Source organism: Camelus ferus, chromosome 1, assembly GCF_009834535.1.
Source record: "Camelus ferus isolate YT-003-E chromosome 1, BCGSAC_Cfer_1.0, whole genome shotgun sequence".
Classification (NCBI taxonomy): domain Eukaryota; kingdom Metazoa; phylum Chordata; class Mammalia; order Artiodactyla; family Camelidae; genus Camelus; species Camelus ferus.
This window is the reverse complement of record NC_045696.1, coordinates 110,441,845-110,461,729: the sequence shown is the minus strand read 5'-3', so window position 1 is coordinate 110,461,729 and position 19,885 is coordinate 110,441,845. Positions and strand designations below refer to the sequence as shown.

Here is a 19,885-nt window from a genome sequence, read left to right as displayed (position 1 = left end):
TGGTCCATTTAGTCTCCATCATAATTTATTCTGCCACTGGTGTGAAGCAACCAGAGACAATACATTGAACATAGCTATGTTCCAGTCAAACTTTATTTACAGACAACAAAATTTGAATTTCATATAATTTTCACTTGTCAAAATATTACTCTTCTTTTGACTTTTTTTCAACTATTTAAAAATGTAAAAGCCAATCTTAGCTCCGGGTCATACACAAACAGGCTGCAGGCCAAATTTGATCCACAAGCTGCAGTTTGCTGACCCTTACCTTAGATTAACCCCAATGGCTGCCTTGAAAATTAAGAACCATAACAAGGATTAAATTTTATTATAACCTAAAACAGATTCAGGATAGGGCTGGCAGGTTTTAATTAAAGCAGGCACCACCAGTAAGGGTCTTAAACACTATGGAGAATGTATAATGAAGCATTCAAAAGCATAAAGTTCCAAGGCTTTAATTTGAACATATTGATAATATTGAGTAAGACTTTTTCTTAAGAAAAGCCCAGGATGCTTCCTGCTCTTTAAGACATAATCTAGTAGATAATAAAATGCTTGGTTTAGATGTAGTAGTATCATCAACAGGACACAATATTAACTTGTATTTTAAATCAGTGAATACAGAATTTATAAATGTCCTCACCTTAAGGAAAAGATCCATTTCGGGCTGAGTTTCATCTGTACAAATAAGGTAACATCTGACAGTGTTACTCCACAGAGAATGCGAAAACAGCGGGGTAACTTGTAATAAACTAGCTACAGCAATATCCCAGTCATCTGAAAATAAAATTTCTCATCAGTTCCTGAAAAAACTTACTAGAAAACATTTGACAAGATGATTCCCCAAAAGTTAAAAAAAAAACACAACAGGCATCATAGAATGAAATCTGATCTCATTTGCAATACTGAAGTAGCTTCTAGAATAACATCTCAGAAGGCAATCAGTCCTCTAACCCCAAATTCTATCCTGAGGCTTAAAGCAATCAATGTCACTAGTTGTCTTTGCTGGTGTACCCATGGCTCCAATCAAATGACAGGGAACTAGGCTACATGGGCTGTTCAGTCAGTTTGCTCCTCGAGGAGAGCCTACATTCCCACTGGCCTATGGTTTTACCAACTTATTATTCTTGAAATATACTGAGTCAAAAAGAAAGTTCAAGAATGGCATAAAAAGAAAAGTAATCAAATGATAGTGAATGAATATTCTGAAACATATTTGGCTAATTCAAAAGGCATAGTTAAAAATGATTTTCATTTTGCTAAAAGATAAATAATTTCATAGTTTTAAGAAAAGTAAAGCTACTTATCACATCTCAGATCTGTGGTGGTATTTAAGTTCTGAACAGATCCTAAGAGCTGTTTTGGATATCAAATTATATAAAAATAGTGAAAATATTCTTTTGATAAAAATACTGTATTATATAACTGAGGTTTTGTATTCTACTCCACAAACTGCTCTAACTTTCAACACCGTCAAAGATGCAGAGCGAAAGATTAAAAACTACTGTTTTTCAGTTAATCTACGTTAGACTCTCACTGCTCTACTAAAATACCGAAGAATTCAGACCAGCAGTTCAGTTATTAGAACCCACTGGCCAGTCTGACTGGGGAGCACCCTCTGATCCTGCTGTGAATTACGTAACTTCATTATCCCTGGTCAGTGACAAGCACCAATACGTGACGGTTTAACAGTGGAAGACTCCCAGAACACAAATCTCATGCTCTGCTGATGGTAGTTTTCCCAGCACACGATTATAGCACACAAACAGTCACTACTATTAACCAAGGTAATTGGCAAATGGCGTGTGTTACCTCTGTTGACATTAGCAAAGGGTCCTTCTACATCTATAGAACTATGGGCGAACTCAGGGCCCCGAAAGGACTGCTGAAGTTGGATCATGCTCCCAATCGAAGGCTCACTTCCCAAGGCTCCACCGGACCAATATTCACACTGGGTTCCAGCAGCTGTAAAAGTAAGAGATTTCATCTGATGAAAATCAAACTAGGTAGTGAAATTTCAAAAACTTATCATATATACTTAATAGGATTTCTAATTTAAAAAATAGTACAATATTGTAAATACAACAAATGTTCAAACTGATTCTGAATTCAAAACAATCATTTTAAAAGTACTTTACCATCAACTTCTGGCAAGTTCTACAGTGGTGGTTATCATCTCAAATTTAAAAAGGGGATTAAAAAGAGAAAATAGATGAAAAGAAATTACAAATACAATAACCAAAGGAATTATAATAACAGAGAGAAGTGAAAAACATTCGCCCCAGCCACGAAAATTCTAAGAAACATTTCTAGCTATATGATTTAGGTATCGATGTAAAAGTTGAAGGAAAGAATTTCAAAGGAAACCTATTACTGGCACACTGGTAATTAATATTGGTAATCTATTAGGATGTAAGCTAAGCATATAAAGAGTACATTCTCTTTAACCTAACAGAGCAATAAAATTAATGTCTTAATCAATAGGTATTTATGAACATGTTGATTTTTTAAATAAGTATTATTTGCCAGAATAGTTGCATGGCATCCTTGACTAACTATAAAGTAAACTGGTATTTGAGCTAAATCTCTGGCAAAACTGAGAGTATTATTTGTAGATTTTTGAACTTCAAATGAGTGGCATTCCTTCAGGCATTTCTTCTTCAGGTTTAAATCAAAATATGAAGACCTGGGAGGAAATATTAACTTGTTTTTTATTAATTTGCCAAGAGAACTAGAATATTGAAACACTGTATGTTTTAACATATGTCAATACTGAAATAATCACTAAGACTAATGTGGGGGCATAAAAGCATCTTCTTAGTCACTCTAAGCCATTAAGAATCACTTCATTTTTTTCTCAGAAGTTAGTAACAAAAGTCCCAGGATGCTGGTCAGATTCCAGCGGTACTAAAATACAAATTAAGAGGGAATTATCAGTTGCTGTATTTCACTCCAAAATATATCAGTTTGTATATACATGGAGAATGACTGCATTTTTCCACTGCATTTAAAACAGAGTCTTTTTCTTTTTCCAATATCAATCGCACCTCATTAGTATTTCCTTAAAGCATGGTGGACCCTTCATTCTGTAATTCCAGATTTTTCTTTATTTCTAGAAAAAACGTACTTCATATGTTTAATTACAAAATAAAAACTTGAAAAGTATTTCACAAAACTGCATTGGAACCCACTCAATGAAATATTATGCAGATATTCTGACAGTTGTAAAGAATACATCAATTATGTAGAAAAACATGACAGAGACTACTGACTGTCGTCCAATATCTCTTCTCCCCCTCATCCTTCAGTAACCCAACCCCAAACTTAATGTGGATACATGGCTCTCCTGCTAATGATCACACTTTCCAATCTTCCTAGGAGTAGGAGTCATCTGTGCATCTTTTAGATTGTGCTTTCGAGGGAAGTAATGTATTCCCCTCCCTCTCTCCCTGGTTAAAATGCAGATGTGATGGTGGGACCTGGAGGAGCTATCTTAGACCAGAGAGAGAAGCTATGGGTTAAGGTCAGCAGAGCAATAAGACAGAAGGAAGCTCAACCTCTACAACATCATGGACTTCATGGAAAAGAGCTGTTAGAGCAGCTGAGAAAGAAAGACAAAGTGCAACTCTATCTGTAACAGCAATTGCTTAAAAGGATTCAAAGTTGGCTCTACAGGATCATTACATTCAAGATATTATACATAGGAAATAAATTTACCAGTAACATCTGTACAGTTGTCATCTGAATCAGACTCCCCAGGATCAAATACTTGGATCCCCTGAGCCTGTAGCCTCTGAAGTTTGCTCTCCAACTCTCGCTTGGCCCTCAATAAATCCTGAATTTCATTCTCCTTGGTCTCCCTAAAAATCTTGAAAAGAAAGATTTTAATTTTGAAACCCTTTTCCATAATCAAAAAGCAACTGTGTCATCAACTTCTAAGGGAAAATTCTTTTATTCATAAAATCAACATTCATTTGGTCCTTGATTGCCTCTTTTATAGGATGAATAACTTGAGTACCTCTACATCGCTGTTTTGTAACTGGAACCCGCTGGAATTCCAGCAGGATGCGTGTTTATGATGTGGGGCTGTCCAATGCAGTACCAGAGGTTTAGCAAATTTGTCCCCCTCCCACTAAATGCCAGTACTGCCCTCCCACTACAAAACGTCCCCAAACATTTCTAAATGCCTTCCCCTAATAAAAACACTTTTTTTTTCAAAATCTCTATTAAAATGTTCACTTCCATATCTTTTCTTTGAAACTCTCAAGTTTACCTGGTCCAGCTAAAAAATGTAAAAAGTGCTTTAGTCTAGTTCTTACAACTTGCATGACTGCTTCAACAACTATTTCTATTTATTCATCGCAGCATTATATGAACTTTTAAAACATAACTGTTTTTATTCTGTGTCACTTTGGGGATAAAAATGTATGAAATTTACCTTGAATTGTCTTTTAACTTTATCTCTGTCATGTTCAAATGTAGCTGCTCTCTCCATTGCTTGGTATTTTGCTTCTAAAGCACTTTCCTTTTCCCGAAGTATCTTCTGGTAAGTTTTCTGAAGTGCCTGGAATAATTTATCTTGTTATTTCTAACAAAAATAACATGCCTTCTTGAACTTTATATTATCTTGCATACATATTACACATCTTAGAATTCTAACAATCTACTTATTTTTTACCAGTGATCAAGAACTGCATATTGCCATTTTATTCAAACACATAAAAAAATGCAAATATGCTTAAATTATAGTAGATGAAGACACTTAACATTACGCCTTCAATGGAAATGAATACTTTTTCTTTGAAATACTGCACTAGTTCTTAATCTTCCCTACACCTGTTCTCCATCTTTAACAAAAAGTACAATTTGTAAAGCTTAACCTGAAGGATAATTAATTCTGAGACTCCACGCCTTTCTCATATTGCTATCTCCAGAGCCCTCGCAGTGCCTGACACACAGCAGGCTTCCCATAAATGTGTGATTGAATGGGTTAAATAAATACAGAAAAGGTTTTCTTAAAGCCTAGATAAGTGAAAAAGGAAAGGGTTACGTGAGGAATCAGGATTGGTAATAGGAATAACCTGGGACTGGGACATATGTCAACACTTTAGTGCACTCTGCCCTGGTTGGTGCAGCCTTCTTGTCCACCGCCACCCCACAGTCCTTTGCAATATGCAGTGTCCACTGAACAATGGTTTGGATGGAAATCAGATGTCTGAAATGTCTAAGTCCATTTCATATATGCAAGTGCATTAAGACTGCCCAGTAGGAAATTGCTAAGACAACAGATAAACTGCTTATGTCTTCCCAGATAATAGTGCTAACTATACAACCGCTAACAGGAGTGGGTGTGTTAACTAGAATGCCGAGTCTAGAAGGAAGAAGTCTTCTTTCTTTTAGAAAAATCAGCCTGAGGTATTTATTCTATTCCTACTGTAATGAGCCCAGGAATACCTGGGCTGTCCATAAGTTTCTCCCACAGCAAATATAGAGAGCAAGCTTAGAGGGGCCCCCAAAAGATGGCACAAAGTCTCACAACTTTGCCCACAGAAAAATACCCTTTTGCTTTATATACTATTTTAATTAGTTTAAATGGATCTACTACAGGGAGTGTAGGCGATAATTGTTTTTTGAGTAAATTAATCAAATGAGTTAAGGGCATTTGACTACACCTAGAGAACGTTTTCAACTAGAGCAGTTAAGCAGGAGGCTTCCAGAAAATTTCACTTCAAGATCATTAAACCCCAAGAGCTATGGAACTTCACAAAGAAATTGGAGGTATGTAAAAATTGTGTGTGGGGGGCGGCAGGGGGTTTTAAAAGTCCTGGGAAGCGTTTGATGAGTTGCTTCAACAGATGTCACCAGTCTTTTGTGTATATGTGTGCCCCGTGTGGACCTACTTCCCTGGAGATTGGCATTTGCTGCTTCAGGACACTTTCAGGCTAATTGCTTCAGTGTCCGGAGGCATGGCCAGAAACAGAAAGGGGGAGGAGGTTTAGTTAAGCAATCAGTTTAGACCCCAAGACAATACGTCCCCTGAAACTAAAATTCTGAGCAGCTTCTGCTCAACTTTCCAGACTTTCTCGGTTTGGAGATGAGACAGGATGGACGAGGGGCGGAGTCAGGCATCCAGGGTCCAGCTGGCAGTGCGGCCAAGCGGCTGCGGGGCCGTGGGCAGGCCGCCCCGGGCTTCACTTCCCCGGGTGTCGCGGTAGTCCCTGAGGAGCGCCCGGCCCCGCATTACCTGCAGCTCGGCCCGCAGCCGCTTGTTCTCTGTGTCCAGCTTGGCCTCACGGCGGCCCATGGATAACAACTCCTGGTTCTTGCTGACCCGGAAGATCTCGTACTCCTTCTTCAGCCGCTCGTACTCGGCCGCCGCGTACTCCAGCTCGGGCACCGACGAGCCAGTGGACTTGAAGCTGGCCCCCAGCAGCCCGCCGCCGCCCGCCCCGCGGGGCAGCGACCCGGGCCCGGCCCCCGCCGCCGCCGCCGCCACTCCCGCGCCCCGGCGGAACGAGCTGCGCAGCAGGCGGGCCTTGGGCTTCACCTCCACCGGGATCTCACAGGCCTCACCGCCGCCCGCCCCGTAGGTGTCCTCGATCACCTCCCCGCCCGCAGGGCTCACGAGCGACGAGGCGGTCCCCATGGCGCCAGCGGCCGCAGCTACTTGCCAGCAGGGTAGCAGGAGGGGGCGGGACGGGACGAGCGGGGCGGGGCGGGGCAGCAAGAGGGGGCGGGACGGGACGGGCGGGGCGGGGCGGGCAGCAGGAAGGGGCGGGGCGAGCAGCTAGAGGAGGGACGGGCTGACGAGAGGGACAGGGCGGGGCAACCTGGAAGGACAGGGCGAGGGCAGGGTGGCTGGGCGGGGCGAGAGGAACGGAACTGATGGGGCGGGGCAGCAGGACTGGGCGGGGCGGAGAGAGAAGCGTGGAGCCGGCCGGACTGCCATTGCGTTACGTCAGGGCCCACAAGCGAGCGCAAGTAGGTTTTACTCCGCTGACTCTACCTGTCTGGAGGCTTGCGGACCGGCGCGTGCCTCGCAGGGAGCGCTGGCCTGGGTCCGCAGTTGGTCCACCCGGGCTGTTGCTGTTTCTGTCTTGCCGCCGCTGCTGACCCAGCGCTCCGCTCCTGAGGCAACTGGGAAATCTGAGAAATTATTGAGCGGCTGCTGTGCGCCTTTCGTTGCGTGTCTCTCAGTAGGCGTGCAGTTGTAATGACCTCAGAGAGACATAGGACCAGCCAAGACAATGCTTTTAGGCTTTGCATCCTGAGATCCCCATGGACAATCCTTAGACAAGGTGAGGGTTTGACTTTTTGCAACAAAGGACTGTGGAGACCGCGCATCAGAGGAACTATGAGGCATCTCACCAAATAAAGGGAAAGGTAGAATATTACAGTGTTTGAGGAGAGAGGTGGGGGAACTGTTTTAGGCTTTTAAGTCAGGGAAAGAACCGAGTTGGCATCTGCTCTCTTACCCTGTCTTGTGTTCTCTGCCCCTCCGCTGAGTTTCTGTCCTCTCCAGGTTTGGAGCCCTGGGAAAGAGGACAGGCGAAGGGGCAGGAAATACTTCATTTGATTGACAGCTTGGTGAGCTGGATATAGGTGCTCTTTGGACTTGGAGAACTGTTAAAGCTCCTTCTCACAGGGAGTTTTGTAAGTTCTTCAGAGACCCCTCTCCCTCTCATAACTGGAAGTCTTTAATCTTCAGTTCCCTTGACCCGGGCTGGTGCAGCCCTATTCCAGCTATTGCTCACTCCTTCCCCAGGATCCTCTCCACTGATGTTTGTCCATCCCCATAGGGTCCCTCTTGGACAGATGCAAGATGATCCAGGGTATTTCACTTGTCCATGGGGCCTACATCTGATCTACAGGTGCTACAGGTCAGGTTTCTTGTGAAGCAGACTCAGATGGAGATAACCATGGCGTATGTTTTTTGGGGAGTCCCCTTGAGATCAACACCTGTAGAAAGAGAGGGAAAAAAGAAAAGTTGATCAGCGGGAGAAGTTGAGCTACTGGGACTTCTGAAGCTGGGATGGCCCTGCAGAGTTGTCCTAAATTGGGGTGGGGGATAGGACCTTATACAACTATACCAGTTAGTCATTAGCTCTCTTCAGCCAGAGCAGTCCCAGTGGAGACTGACAGTAGAGGACTGCCTGCTGACATCACTTACAGTGGCTGGAGGAACAAGTCTTTCAGGCATCACAACATCTACCACAACAGGAAGCACAATCTTCGCCTCAAAGAACTGTGGGAATGCAGCCCAGTTCTCACTCCCTCCATCAAAGTAGCCAGTCCCTTCCCTTACCCTTTAGATTTTCTTCAGGAGGAAGTCAGACACCAGGCCATTGTGTTCTTCAGACTTCAAGAGATACATATTAACTTCTTCAGGTAGTCTCCTGGGATAAAAGAGAACGTTCCCACCATCAAGTATCTCAAGAACGTCTCTCTTTTAAAGACCTTTTCTGATCTCTAACTTCTAATTGTTGTACCCTCAAGCTGAATCAGCGGTTTAAGGATCCTTCACTAAGTTTCAGACCATCTCCTTTGGAAAATTATGCATATTAGTCTTGTACCTCCTTTGGAATGTGCATCCTTAGAGACTTCCATTATTATGTTTGAGTAATAAAATTTAAAACCATCACCCATTTCTTCCAAACCAAGAAGAAACTAAACTAACTTCCCACAGCTTGTGGAGTAAATTCAGATTCTGCAGCCTGAAACAAGTGCCGTGAAGCAGTGACCCCCCCCACCTCTCATCTATCCAGTAACTTCCGTCTCCCCACATTCCTCTACCCAAATCTTGTTGATTTTCTTCTCCTCCTCATACCAACATAGTTTCTATTTCCTTTCAGTATTCTGCCCACCCTCATTTCTTTCAAAGTGTAGCTTCTTTCTCTAAGAAACTTTCCCTGGATAATCATACTTTTCAGGAGTTTATTATATCAATCATTTCAATTCAGTAATCTTTGCCTGTGTGCAGAGTACTGTGCTTGATTGTTTTCCTGACCTTATCCTTCATTAATTGTGTCTACATTCTATCCATCTGGGTTTTTTGGTAGTTGTTATTGTGATTATTCCATTTGTTGCTTAGATTCATCACCAGCAACCCTTACTGAGCTCTGCTAAGAACATAACGTAGTTAGTGCAAATGACTGATGACCCAGAGAGATGTCAGATGTGGCCCTGTCCTCAAAAAGCATAGAGGTTGTCACTGCCTTCCTTAATAAACTTTACTTAGTTTTGCGGATGCCCCAAAACTCAAAACCAGGTTTGGTGAGATCATGGAGGCTTCCCCCTATATAGTGATTACTGGCTGTCTTTCTTATCAAAGACTGTATGCAAAATTTAGCATGCATACTGACCTTGGGTAACTGTTGGTTAATGCATAAGTGACCTAAATGAGAGAGTGAGCACAGAGGTGATCAGTTACAGGGTGCTAGCTGGTATTTAGTATAATAGTGAGATTGGTTTCCAACATATTTCTTAATCCTAAAACATCACAGAATTTACTCCAATTTCCAGCCTCATAATTTGTTTCCCTTGTTTATGTTGTATTGAATTTAACCAACAAACCTCAGTCTGCATTTTGAAAGGATAGCTCTGAATATAGAACTTTGATGAGGAATAATGTCTATGGAAGGCAGCTTATGACTGATTAAAGATGGCTACAAAATTTTTAATACTCTTTCCATTTAAAAAACATTTTAAAAAGTTTTATTCCTTTTGTTTTATTTGTTTATTTTTGTCTGTGGGTTATTTTGGGGCCGGGGGGAGTAGTTAGGTTTATTTAATTTATTTAAATTATTTTTTGGTAGAGGCACTGGGGATTGAACCCAGGACCTCATGCCTGTGAAGCACGTGCTCTACCACTGAGCTATACCCCACCCCCCTAATATTCTCTCCATTGAAAAGTGAGGTTTATGATGAGGACAGGCTACATAATTTGTGGGTCTCAGTACAAAATGAAAATGCCCTTTGTTCAAAAATTTTAAATAATTTCAAGATGGCAGAGCATTAAACCAAGCATGGGGTCCTTTTGAGTTCGGGTCCCTATGCAACTGCACTTGTGGTTCTACAAAGGGCTGGTTGCACACCCATGACTACAGCCCATTTCTGACTCTTCCCCCTTGAATCTGGTTGGGCTTTGTGACTGCTTTGACCAGTAGAGATGACACTGCCAGTTTCTGAGCCCAGGACTTGAGAGAATGGCAACTTCCACTTCCTTTGTCTTGGAACAGTCTCAACAGCCTTGAGCTGCCATGTAAGGAGACCTACTACCCCAACCAAGACTGCCAGACTGGAGAGGTGTGTAGGCATTCCAGGTGACAGGCCCAGTGGGCCCAGCCTTCTAGCCAAGGTATGTGAAGTGAAGCATGTTGGACTCTTCAGACCAACCTATTTGCTAGTTATATACCACTAAGTGACTAAGTGACTTCAGTCAGCACCACAGGGAGAACAGAAGAATCACCTAGCTTGACCTTGGCCCAAATTCCTGGCCCACAAAACCATGAGATGTAATAAAATTGTTGGTTTAAGCCAATGAATTTGAGAATAATTTCTTCTTTCACCCAGATCAAGAGAAACATTTCCCCACATTTGGTCAAGGTAGCTTGTAAAATTAATAAGCAGTGTTGCTGCCTTTTTAAAAACATGTGATTTGTAGAATAAATACCATTTGTGTAGGTAAGTGTGTGTGTGGTTCATACTATGAATATCAATCTGTTGGGACATTTGTTAAAAACTGAAATCCACCGAGTTTTAATTTCTGAGACTAGAACTTGCCAATTTGCAAGTTTAGTTAGCTCCCAGGTGATATGTACTTTAAGATCTCAGAACCACTGAGATTGCATAAAAACTGTGGCTCGTGGCTGGGGATGATCTAATTCCTTCCACTCAAAGTGTGGTCCACACATAGCAGCATCAGCATCACCCTGAAGCTGGTTAGGAATCATTCTCAGATTTCATCACAGACACACTGAATCACAGTGTGCACATCTTTTTAGATCCATAGGTGATTTGAATATACCTTAAAATTTGAGAAACACTGCTGTGGAAAAATGATTCTTAACCTTGGTTACACATGTCGACTGAAAAAAAAAAAAAAAGCACAACATGAGAGTTGTGAGTTAAGTTTTATTTGGGGCAAAGTAAGGACTACAGTCAGGGAGATAGCCACTCAGATAGCTTGAGGAACTGCTCCCAAGAGGTAAAGAGGGAAGTCAGTATATATGTGATTTTGGTGAATGTGGGTACCTGCAGCCAAGCACACATTTTGGCAGAGTTGCTGCTGTTGTCTTTGTTAATATTTTAGTGCCTTTCTAGATATGAGAAAATGCAAGAAATTGGGCTCATAAAATCTTCCCCAGAAAAATATCTGACTATCTGAAGGTCTATTCTGCCAGTTTTCCCAGAGCACAGAGTGCCTCATTCCTGATCACTGCCCTGAACTCCTTTCAGGGTGTGTTGAAGGTCAGTGACTGCAGCAGCTAGAGACCTAATCCTTGTAGAGGCAGATGGCAAGTGACAATTTTTAGATGGGACATGGTAAAATTACTTGGAGAGCTTAAAAAAAAAAAAATTCTGCTGCATGGGGCTCTCCCCAGACGAGTAGGATCAGAAAATACAGGAGTGGAGATCTGGCCATCATTATGTTATAAAAGGTCCTCGGAGGGTTTTAATCAATAGTCAAGGGGGAAAGCCACCGTTCTCATCCTCTGCTGTCTCATTATTGCCTCATATGTGTGCAGTACCCTTTGGTAACCATCTTTGTGTATGTCTGCATGCATCTAGATTCCTATTTAAACTTTCTTTCCTTTCATCACAGTTCATCATAATGAGTGCACATGTGATTTTGACCATATGGATAGTATTGTGCTTCAATTTGGGAGATGCACATGGCATCATGAATGGCCGAAATATCCCCAAGAAAATGTATCCCCTTAGGAGTAAATGACTGTCTAATTAGACATGCTACATGGAGTCACAGTTTTTGAAGAGAAAGGAACTTTACAGAAGGAAGAGATTCTAATTCTCATTAAAATGCCAACCTTCTCTCAGGCCATTTAGTCTTGCTCAGTTCTACTGAGTGAACTGGTTCCTAAAGTCCCTAGCTACAGTCTGTAGTGACTGATTTCAGGAGTTGATTAACATTGGGGGAACATCTAATCTGATTAAACGTCTGTGGTTTAACATTTATACCATTAGGGGGCAGTATAACTCAGGAAAAAATTGGTAGTTTGTATATACAGAAGAGAATCATCTTTCTCATATAAAGATAAAGATTGTAAGAATTCAGTCCAGGTATTGTTATTTTCAGTAGTGATCACCTATATTGCTTTATTTAGTTCCCGCCACTAATAATAACATGACTCTGGAAATTAGTCCTGAAACAGACAAGAGCAGGGGTCTGCAAACTTTTTCTATAAAGGAATTGATTGTAAATAATTTACATTTTATGGGCCATATGGTCTCTGTCTCAATTACTCAGCTCTGCCATTATAGCACAAAAACAGCCATCCACAGTACATAAATGAATGAGCATGTCTGCATTCCAGTTAAACTTTATTTACAAAAACAGGTGGCAAGGTTAGATTCAGCTTGAAGGCTGTAGTTTGCTGACCCCTGAACTGACCCCTGAACTAGAGGTTTCAAACCAGGATAATTTTCAGAAGTACCTGGAGAGCTTGATAAAAATTTAGAGTCCTGAACCCCACATCAAATCTACTGAATCAAAATATCTATGGATGAGGTCCAGGCATCTGAATTTTTTAAAGTTACCACATATTCTGAAGGAACTGCTAATCTAGCAATCATTAGGCCAAAATAAAGTTCTCCTTTTATGGAATTATAAGGTCCTCCTTGGCATATTGTAATATTTTCAGTCTCTGAATAACTATCCATGATGTAAAAGGTGTAAATGTAGGGCTTAGGCTCAGATTTCCTCTGTGGGTACTCTCAAAGCACACCAGAGAAGGTCTCATTCCCAGATAAATGTTTGTATTAAGCCGCAGGTTTGGGGGTTGTTTTGTTCCATGGCACTTCGCAGCCTGTCCTGACTGATAGAGAGCCGTGCTGAGTGAGTCCAAACAGGGAAGGGAGGAGATTGAAGAAAATGGAAAAAGAGGAAGGAAGATTGTGGAGAGATGGTAGAATGTTGTGCAGTACTTCCCCTGAAATGTTCCAAATCTTCAATAAACGTTCACCCTCACAAAAAGATTGCTGTGATTGGATTTTTTTTGGTATTGAAGTATAGTCAGTTTACAATGTTGCATCAATTCCTGGTATACAGCATAATGTTTCAGTCACACATATACAGACGTACATTCCTTTTCATATTCTTTTTTTTTAATTAAAGTATTGTCAGTTTACAATGTTGTGTCAGTTTCTGGTGTATATCATAATAGTTCAGTCATACATATACATACATATATTTGTTTTCATATTCTTTTTCTCCATAGGTTACTACAAGATATTGAATATAGTTCCCTATGCTATACGAAAGCAACTTGTTTATCTATTTTATATATAATAGTTAGTATCTGCAAATCTCAAATTCCCATTTATCCCTTCCAACTCCCTTCCTCCCCTGGTAACCATCAGTTTGTTTTCTATGTCTGTGAATAAATTTCTGTTTCTGTTTTGTAAATAAGTTTATTTGTGTGTGTGTGTGGTTTTCTTTTTTTTTTTTTAGATTCTACATATGAGTGATATATGATTGGATTTTTGATTTTTTTTTTCCTAGAAATCGGTGAAGAGGAAGAGTTTAATGCCTAGGTGAGTACAAGAGTGAAACAAAGGCAACACGCACAGGTGCAGTGGAAGGGAAGTTGACAGTAAGAATATTTTAAGTATGGAGTGTCCATTCCTCACGAGCTGTGTTCTCTGTGGGTAGGGTTGCCCTGGGCTGCTTCATCTTGGACTAAGGAAATGTATGGATCTATCAGAGGCCATGATTTAAAAAGAGCTGCAGTGGATCTTGTTAAGAATATGATATCAAATATATTTACTTGTGGTTCTAAAGCGTACGTCACTTTTTGGACGTTTGTTTAACAAATAAAGCAGGTCTATTTTTCTGTAGCAGAAGCAACTTCTAGGATGCAGGAAGCCATGTATTTCTTGCTTTCTGAGGGATGTCCTTTTGTTTCTGAAATTTAGGGCTATTCTCCCCCTTACCTTCCTCCCCGTTCATGTTCAACTGTGCAGTTAAATATAACCTTAGTTTCTTTTATGGAACCACCCATGCCAAATCTGGTAGCCAGTGCCCACTTCAGGCTGTCATTAGTGACATCACTTCTTACCCATACTCATGACCCTCATGACAGGAAGCAGGCAAGGAGCCAGATTTAATCAGCCCCCACAGAGAAGAACTGAAGTCTTCACTACTGCATACATTTGATAAAGGAATTGCCTTCTCTGACTTAAGTCAGATACTGGGGCATTAGCAGAGGTCTGTGGTTGCAAGAAAAATAACTATATTTCTTCACAAGTAGTATATGGATAGTATTTAGTATTTGAACCTTAGTTTCTCAAGAGACAATGTTAGACAAGGTGGTTATTGTTTCAGCTCAGCATGCAGAATACTATTTATGGTAAGTGCAGAATAAAAATAATTTTAACACCGTTGTATTATGTATTCTGTGAAATCACACTTCCAGCATATTAACTCAGATTATCTAAGAATACATCCATCCTCAGGTTATGAAATCTTTGCTGTCACCCCTGTTCATGTTTGTGGCCCTCTGTAGGTATGAAGAGGTTACCTACAGAAGGAAGTGATAAAGAGTGGAGAAGTAGTAAATTAAATAGAGAATAGGAAAGCTATAGAAAAGATCAACAAGACTGAGAGTTGGTTCTTTTGATAAAACTAGCTAGACTAAGAAAAAGAGAGAGAAGACTCAAAGAAAACATAGAGGATCCCTGACATTGGTCTTGGCAGCAAAGCAAAAATATATGAGTGGATTACAGCAAAACTGAAAAGCTTCTGCATGCTGTGGGCCTTCTAGGTTGCCACTAGTGTCCCATTCTTTGATCTAGGAGGTAGTAACATGAGTTGTTCACTTTAGAATAATTAACTGAGCTTTACACCTATGATTTTTGCATTTTCTAAGTGTCTACTCTATCTTAATAAAGAAAATTTACTCTCAAAAAAGTTAAAATGTGGACCGCTATAGCCCAGGTTCAAGTAGGCACATTCCATTGGGCTGAGACAGATGCTCCATCAGAGAAGGAACCTGGAGGAGAAGGAACAGGCTGTTATGTAACTCCCATTGCTTAGGTTCTAGTAAGATTTTGTAGCAAGCTGGGTGACTGCTCGCTCTTCAGTGTCCTCATCTGAAAATGGAGCTGGTAGTAGTTAAATTCTTAGCAGTTGTCAATAGCCAAATGGGTAAACTGGACAGTATTAGAATTCATTATATTTGTTCTGCAGAGATCCAGAAAACAGTCTACTTAATTTAGCTGAATTCTTTTCTCTAAGTAACTCAATAAGGTGACCCTAAAGAATATTTCACAAGCCTGACATAAGTATTTCATTCTCTGAATGCTGTTTTGATTGACAGTTCAAAGCCAGCTTCCCTGTACATAGAAAACAGTGGCATATCTGTGTCCTTAAGCAGATATCACCACTGTCCTTAAATTGGTGTCTCTTGACAACTTTTGTGGCTCTTCCAGTCTGAATCAATCAAACCATTCTAGGAAGATGGTCTGTTAAGTTCTGAGGTCAAAAGGTGGAAGATGCCAGTCTTCTTTTTTAGCAGGATCTGAGTTATCTTCTACACATCCGTTTTTCAGATGATGACAAACTCACAAACTGACAAAATCCACAAAAACATGCTGCCCAGACAATGGAGGGAAGAGTTGTTTATCATGGTGCAGGAAACATAACCGGAATAGAATACAATTTTAGTCTTGATGAAGCATTAGTTGGTAGCACAGAATTACAGGGTGTAGTAATAGGGAGTTGTTTGCTTCATCACTTTTTATTACCTATAATTAACATTTTCTCCCCTTCTGTTGGACTCAGGGAGTCTCCCCCAAATTGTGTACTCTGCTTCTCTCCCAGTGTGTTTGGGTTTTGAGTGGCCCCATCCTCAGTCATGAGGTCAGTACTGTCCCTGAACAGGTGATATTTATATCCACCCTCCCACCCTTGAGCTTCTCCCCCTTGTCCTTTTTCGCATTGTCTTTTGTCAAGTGCACTTCCACTGGACAATCATTTACAACTCAAATTATACCTTGTGAAAGCTTATCTTCTAATTTTTTCCCAGAGAAGAGTTGTCACAGTCCTTTTTCTTATACCACTTAATCTTCAAATCAGGCAATTAAATAACATCTGTGACCTACCAACAGGGTCGTACCACCTTCTCAAAGCCAGTTCATGCAAATTTACATGATTTCCAATCACTAGGAAGTTTCCAGAGATTCACATCCACTGCTCTGTTTCATCCTACACTTCCATAGGTTAATTTACCTCCTTGGTGGTTATCCACACTTTCCCTTTAGAGTAGTTTAAAAATACCACTTAAGAGGGGAGAAGGTATAGCTCAAGTGGTAGAGTGCATGCTTAGCATGCGCGAGGTCCTGAGCTCAACTCTCAGTTTATAATAGTTTTTTTTTTTAATTTCTATATTTTAAAAAGTGGATAATATATAAGTAGTTAATATATTTTCTTAAAAAAAAAAGATGATGGTGGCCTTTCATCAAGAAATTTCAGTTTTTGAAATTTCAGGTATATGGAATAACCTTGGATGGCAGTTGCTTCCACTCATGCCTCTACGAGTGAGTGAGTGTGTGTGTGTGTGCGTGTGTGTGTGCAGGTATAAATACACACATATAATTAATTCCTTTAAAAGATTTTGCTATAAAGATAAAATATGCATGTAAAAATATCCTCTTTGAACTCTACCTTGGGAGATTCACTCACTAAAAGAATAAACATGAATTCTAGCATGGTTTCGCAGAACATTGCTGCAGTGAAGTCAGAGGATAAACCCACATCTATCAAATATTAGTTCCTTGGATTTTGAACAAACACCCTTTGAGTAAATTACATCCTTCTTTACCTTAAGAAATAAAACATCAGGCTTCCCATCATCTCCTAAAAAGTAATTTTAGTCACTGTTTCCTCCACATTAAATTATCTTGAATGTTTCAGCTTCTTAGAGTAAATTGGCTTCCCAAGAACTACCTAGGTTTTTTGAAATTACTTTTCTTTCCTTAGAAGTAATTGCTATATATTATTGAACTCTATCACAAAGTTTCTACCCTGGGTAATTTTTCTTTATTAATTTCTTGGATTTAAATACAGTAGTTACAGAAGCCACATATAAATTGACAATATTTATTGTCAATACACGTGACTTAATATTTTATTTTTTTCCTCTTCTTTAAAAAAAATTTTTTTTTTCTCAAAATGAACCAAAGACCTAGATCCAACAGTTGCTGGAGTTCTACTTCCATTTAAAAGGAAAAAAAAATCTTCATTAAGATTTATCAAGTATTTAAAAATATTATTCCATTTCTCCATATTTGCTTGTTAGACATTTATGTATTAATCGTTTAGGGGTTGCTCTAAACATTTCAACGTGTATCCTTGGTTTATTAGAGTTTATTGTGAATTAGAGCTTTTAGCACTTCTCATAAAATTCGAGAATTGAAAAACAAACTTCCTATACTCTCCTTCAACTTCTGTGCCTTTGTCTTTACGCATTTAATTCACACGTATATTTAAAATCCTGTAAGACATTCTTTTTCTATAGTTGATGCTAATTCATATTTATGTCCCTTTCCCCCTTTCTGTTGCTTTGCTGCATTCTGCTTCCATTCTGCTTCCATTCCCTTTAGTATTTTCTTTTAGGGAAAGCCTGCTGGCAACAAACTCTCTCCATTTCTGTCTGTGTTGAAACATCTTTATTTCGCTTTCTTTTTGGAAGGAGATTTTTGCTGAACGTACAATTCTATAGGCTGGCAGCATGTTAAATGTGGCATTCTATTGACGTCCAGATTTCATTGCTGTGTTTCTCAGTCAACTATAAGTCTTCTTACTGAGCCCTTGAAGATAATGTTCCCCATGCCCCTGCTGTGCGTGACTGCTTTTTGATTTTCTCTTTATCTTTCATTTTCAGCAGTTTGACTGTGACTTTTTGCATAATTGGGATTTTAGAGTTTCTTGAGCCTAAGGCTTGATGTCTTAAACTGATCGTATTTACAAATTCTAGCTAATATCTTTGACTCAGATATTGTTTTTGCCCAAATCTCTTTCTATTCTGGTTCTTTGATTAAATGTATGTTGGACCTTTTCACCTTATCTTATATGTCTCATCTTCTTTAGGCATTTTCTGTTCTTTTATTCTCACTGTACTTCAATCTGGATATTTTATACTGACCTATCTTCAATTTCACTAATCCTCTCGTACTGAGTTTAATCTAACTTTAGAATCATCTAGTTAATTCACATATTTATTCACTTAGTTATATTTGTTTATTTATACTAGAAGTTTAATTTAATTCCTTCAAAAGAGTTTAGTTCTTTCATAAAATTCTCCATATTTTTATCTATATTCTTGAACATAGCTTCCAGAAATCTTACTAGACTGAAAGATTTCACTAGAAAATAAGTCTGCTGAAAGATGCCCGCTGCCCTGGTCTATGGAATCTCATCTCTCCAAGTTGGAAAAATAAACACAAGGTATAAAGGTTAAAAGTAATGAGAATTGTATGTAGTGAGAGAGAGAGCAACTTGCATTGAATAAAATGGTCATAGAATTTAAATGCTGAATAGGACTTTGGTGATAATGTCAGCTAAACCCACCGGAGTGCCGGGTGTCCTGCACCTAATGAGCACTTAGTAAGTCTCCATGATGAGTGCATTCTCTAGATGAATAAATCAAGCCCAGAAAATGACCCACCCAAGAAACACAATGCAAACATAGCTAAGGCAGAGTTCAACTCAGGGGAATGTCACACAGACTTGTCATCTCTGCAGAGTATCTTCCATTGACACATGTCATTTTCCCTTATTAGACTTATCACCAAAGTTCAAAATTGTTCAACATTCTAATTATTATTTCATGTAATTATTGTTACACCTATTCGTCTTTCCACTCTCCAACCCTCAACTTATAATTTTTGCAGTAGAATTTATAAACATTGAAAAGACAAATCATACCTACACAATATTGGCAAGTGGATCTACCCGTGTTACCATACTGCTATGGACTGAACTGTATCGCCTAAGGTTCATAATTTGAAGCCCTAACCCCCAATGTGACTGTTTTTTGAGACAGAGCCTATAAGGAGGTAATAAAGATGAAGTGAGGTCATTAGGGTGGGGCCTTAATCCAACAGAACTGATGTTCTTATAAGAAAAGGAAGAGACCCAGAGATCTTTCCCTGCACGGAGAGGAAGGACTACATGAGCACACAGCAAGATGGTGACTACCTATAGCCAAGAGAAGCTTCAGAATGAACCCAAACTTGCCACCACCTTGATCTTGGATTTCCAGTGCCTAGAATTATGAAAAATAAATGTTGTTTAAGCCTCCCAGTCTGTGGAATTTTCTCATGGCAGCCATAGCAGATCAATACACATGCCCTAGCGTGACAGAGAGCATTTTAATCAACCCAGAAAATTCCCTTCATGTCTCTTTCCAGACTGTCCCTATTGCTCTTCTTTCCATTCTTGAGAAAAACCACTATTTTCATTTTTTATTTTACCTTGTATTTGTTTTGCCTGTTTAAGAAATTCATTTTTGTGAAATAACTCAGTATGTCATCTGTTGTGTTTCTTTTGCTCAGTATTATGTCTGTGAGATTCATCAATGTTGTTTTATGAAAAGTAGTCCATTCCTTTTCACTGTTCAGGAGGATTCCATTGCATGTATGTCAC

General features: G+C 39.8%; 1 protein-coding gene, 1 long non-coding RNA gene and 1 other non-coding gene across 6 annotated transcripts in view; 1 reads left to right on the top strand and 2 right to left on the bottom strand.

Annotated features, from left to right (window-relative positions):
• Nucleotides 1–6,759, bottom strand: part of NPHP3 (nephrocystin 3) — a 32,479-nt gene extending 25,720 nt beyond the window's left edge. For all 3 annotated transcript variants that reach the window (XR_004323054.1, XM_032488240.1, XM_032488245.1), the window contains exons 1-5: nt 6,245–6,759; nt 4,439–4,564; nt 3,718–3,868; nt 1,813–1,965; nt 644–777 (exon numbers count right to left, since the gene is read on the bottom strand). Coding sequence is in view for 2 of the 3 variants with exons in the window: in XM_032488240.1 (XP_032344131.1) it covers nt 644–777; nt 1,813–1,965; nt 3,718–3,868; nt 4,439–4,564; nt 6,245–6,646 (966 nt within the window). In the remaining variant the exon portion in view is untranslated. The remainder of the gene's footprint in view (nt 1–643; nt 778–1,812; nt 1,966–3,717; nt 3,869–4,438; nt 4,565–6,244) is intronic.
• Nucleotides 6,760–6,912: 153 nt separating this feature from the next.
• The window catches only part of LOC116666312, a 114,144-nt gene continuing 101,171 nt past the window's right edge, over nt 6,913–19,885 (top strand). The window contains exons 1-2 of one of the 2 annotated variants that reach the window (XR_004323081.1): nt 6,913–6,981; nt 13,742–13,773. This is a non-coding gene — a long non-coding RNA (uncharacterized LOC116666312). The remainder of the gene's footprint in view (nt 6,982–13,741; nt 13,774–19,885) is intronic. The other variant, XR_004323080.1, reaches the window with a different exon arrangement.
• Nucleotides 9,813–9,884, bottom strand: TRNAV-CAC. Its single transcript has one exon. It is a non-coding gene; the product is annotated as a tRNA-Val (tRNA).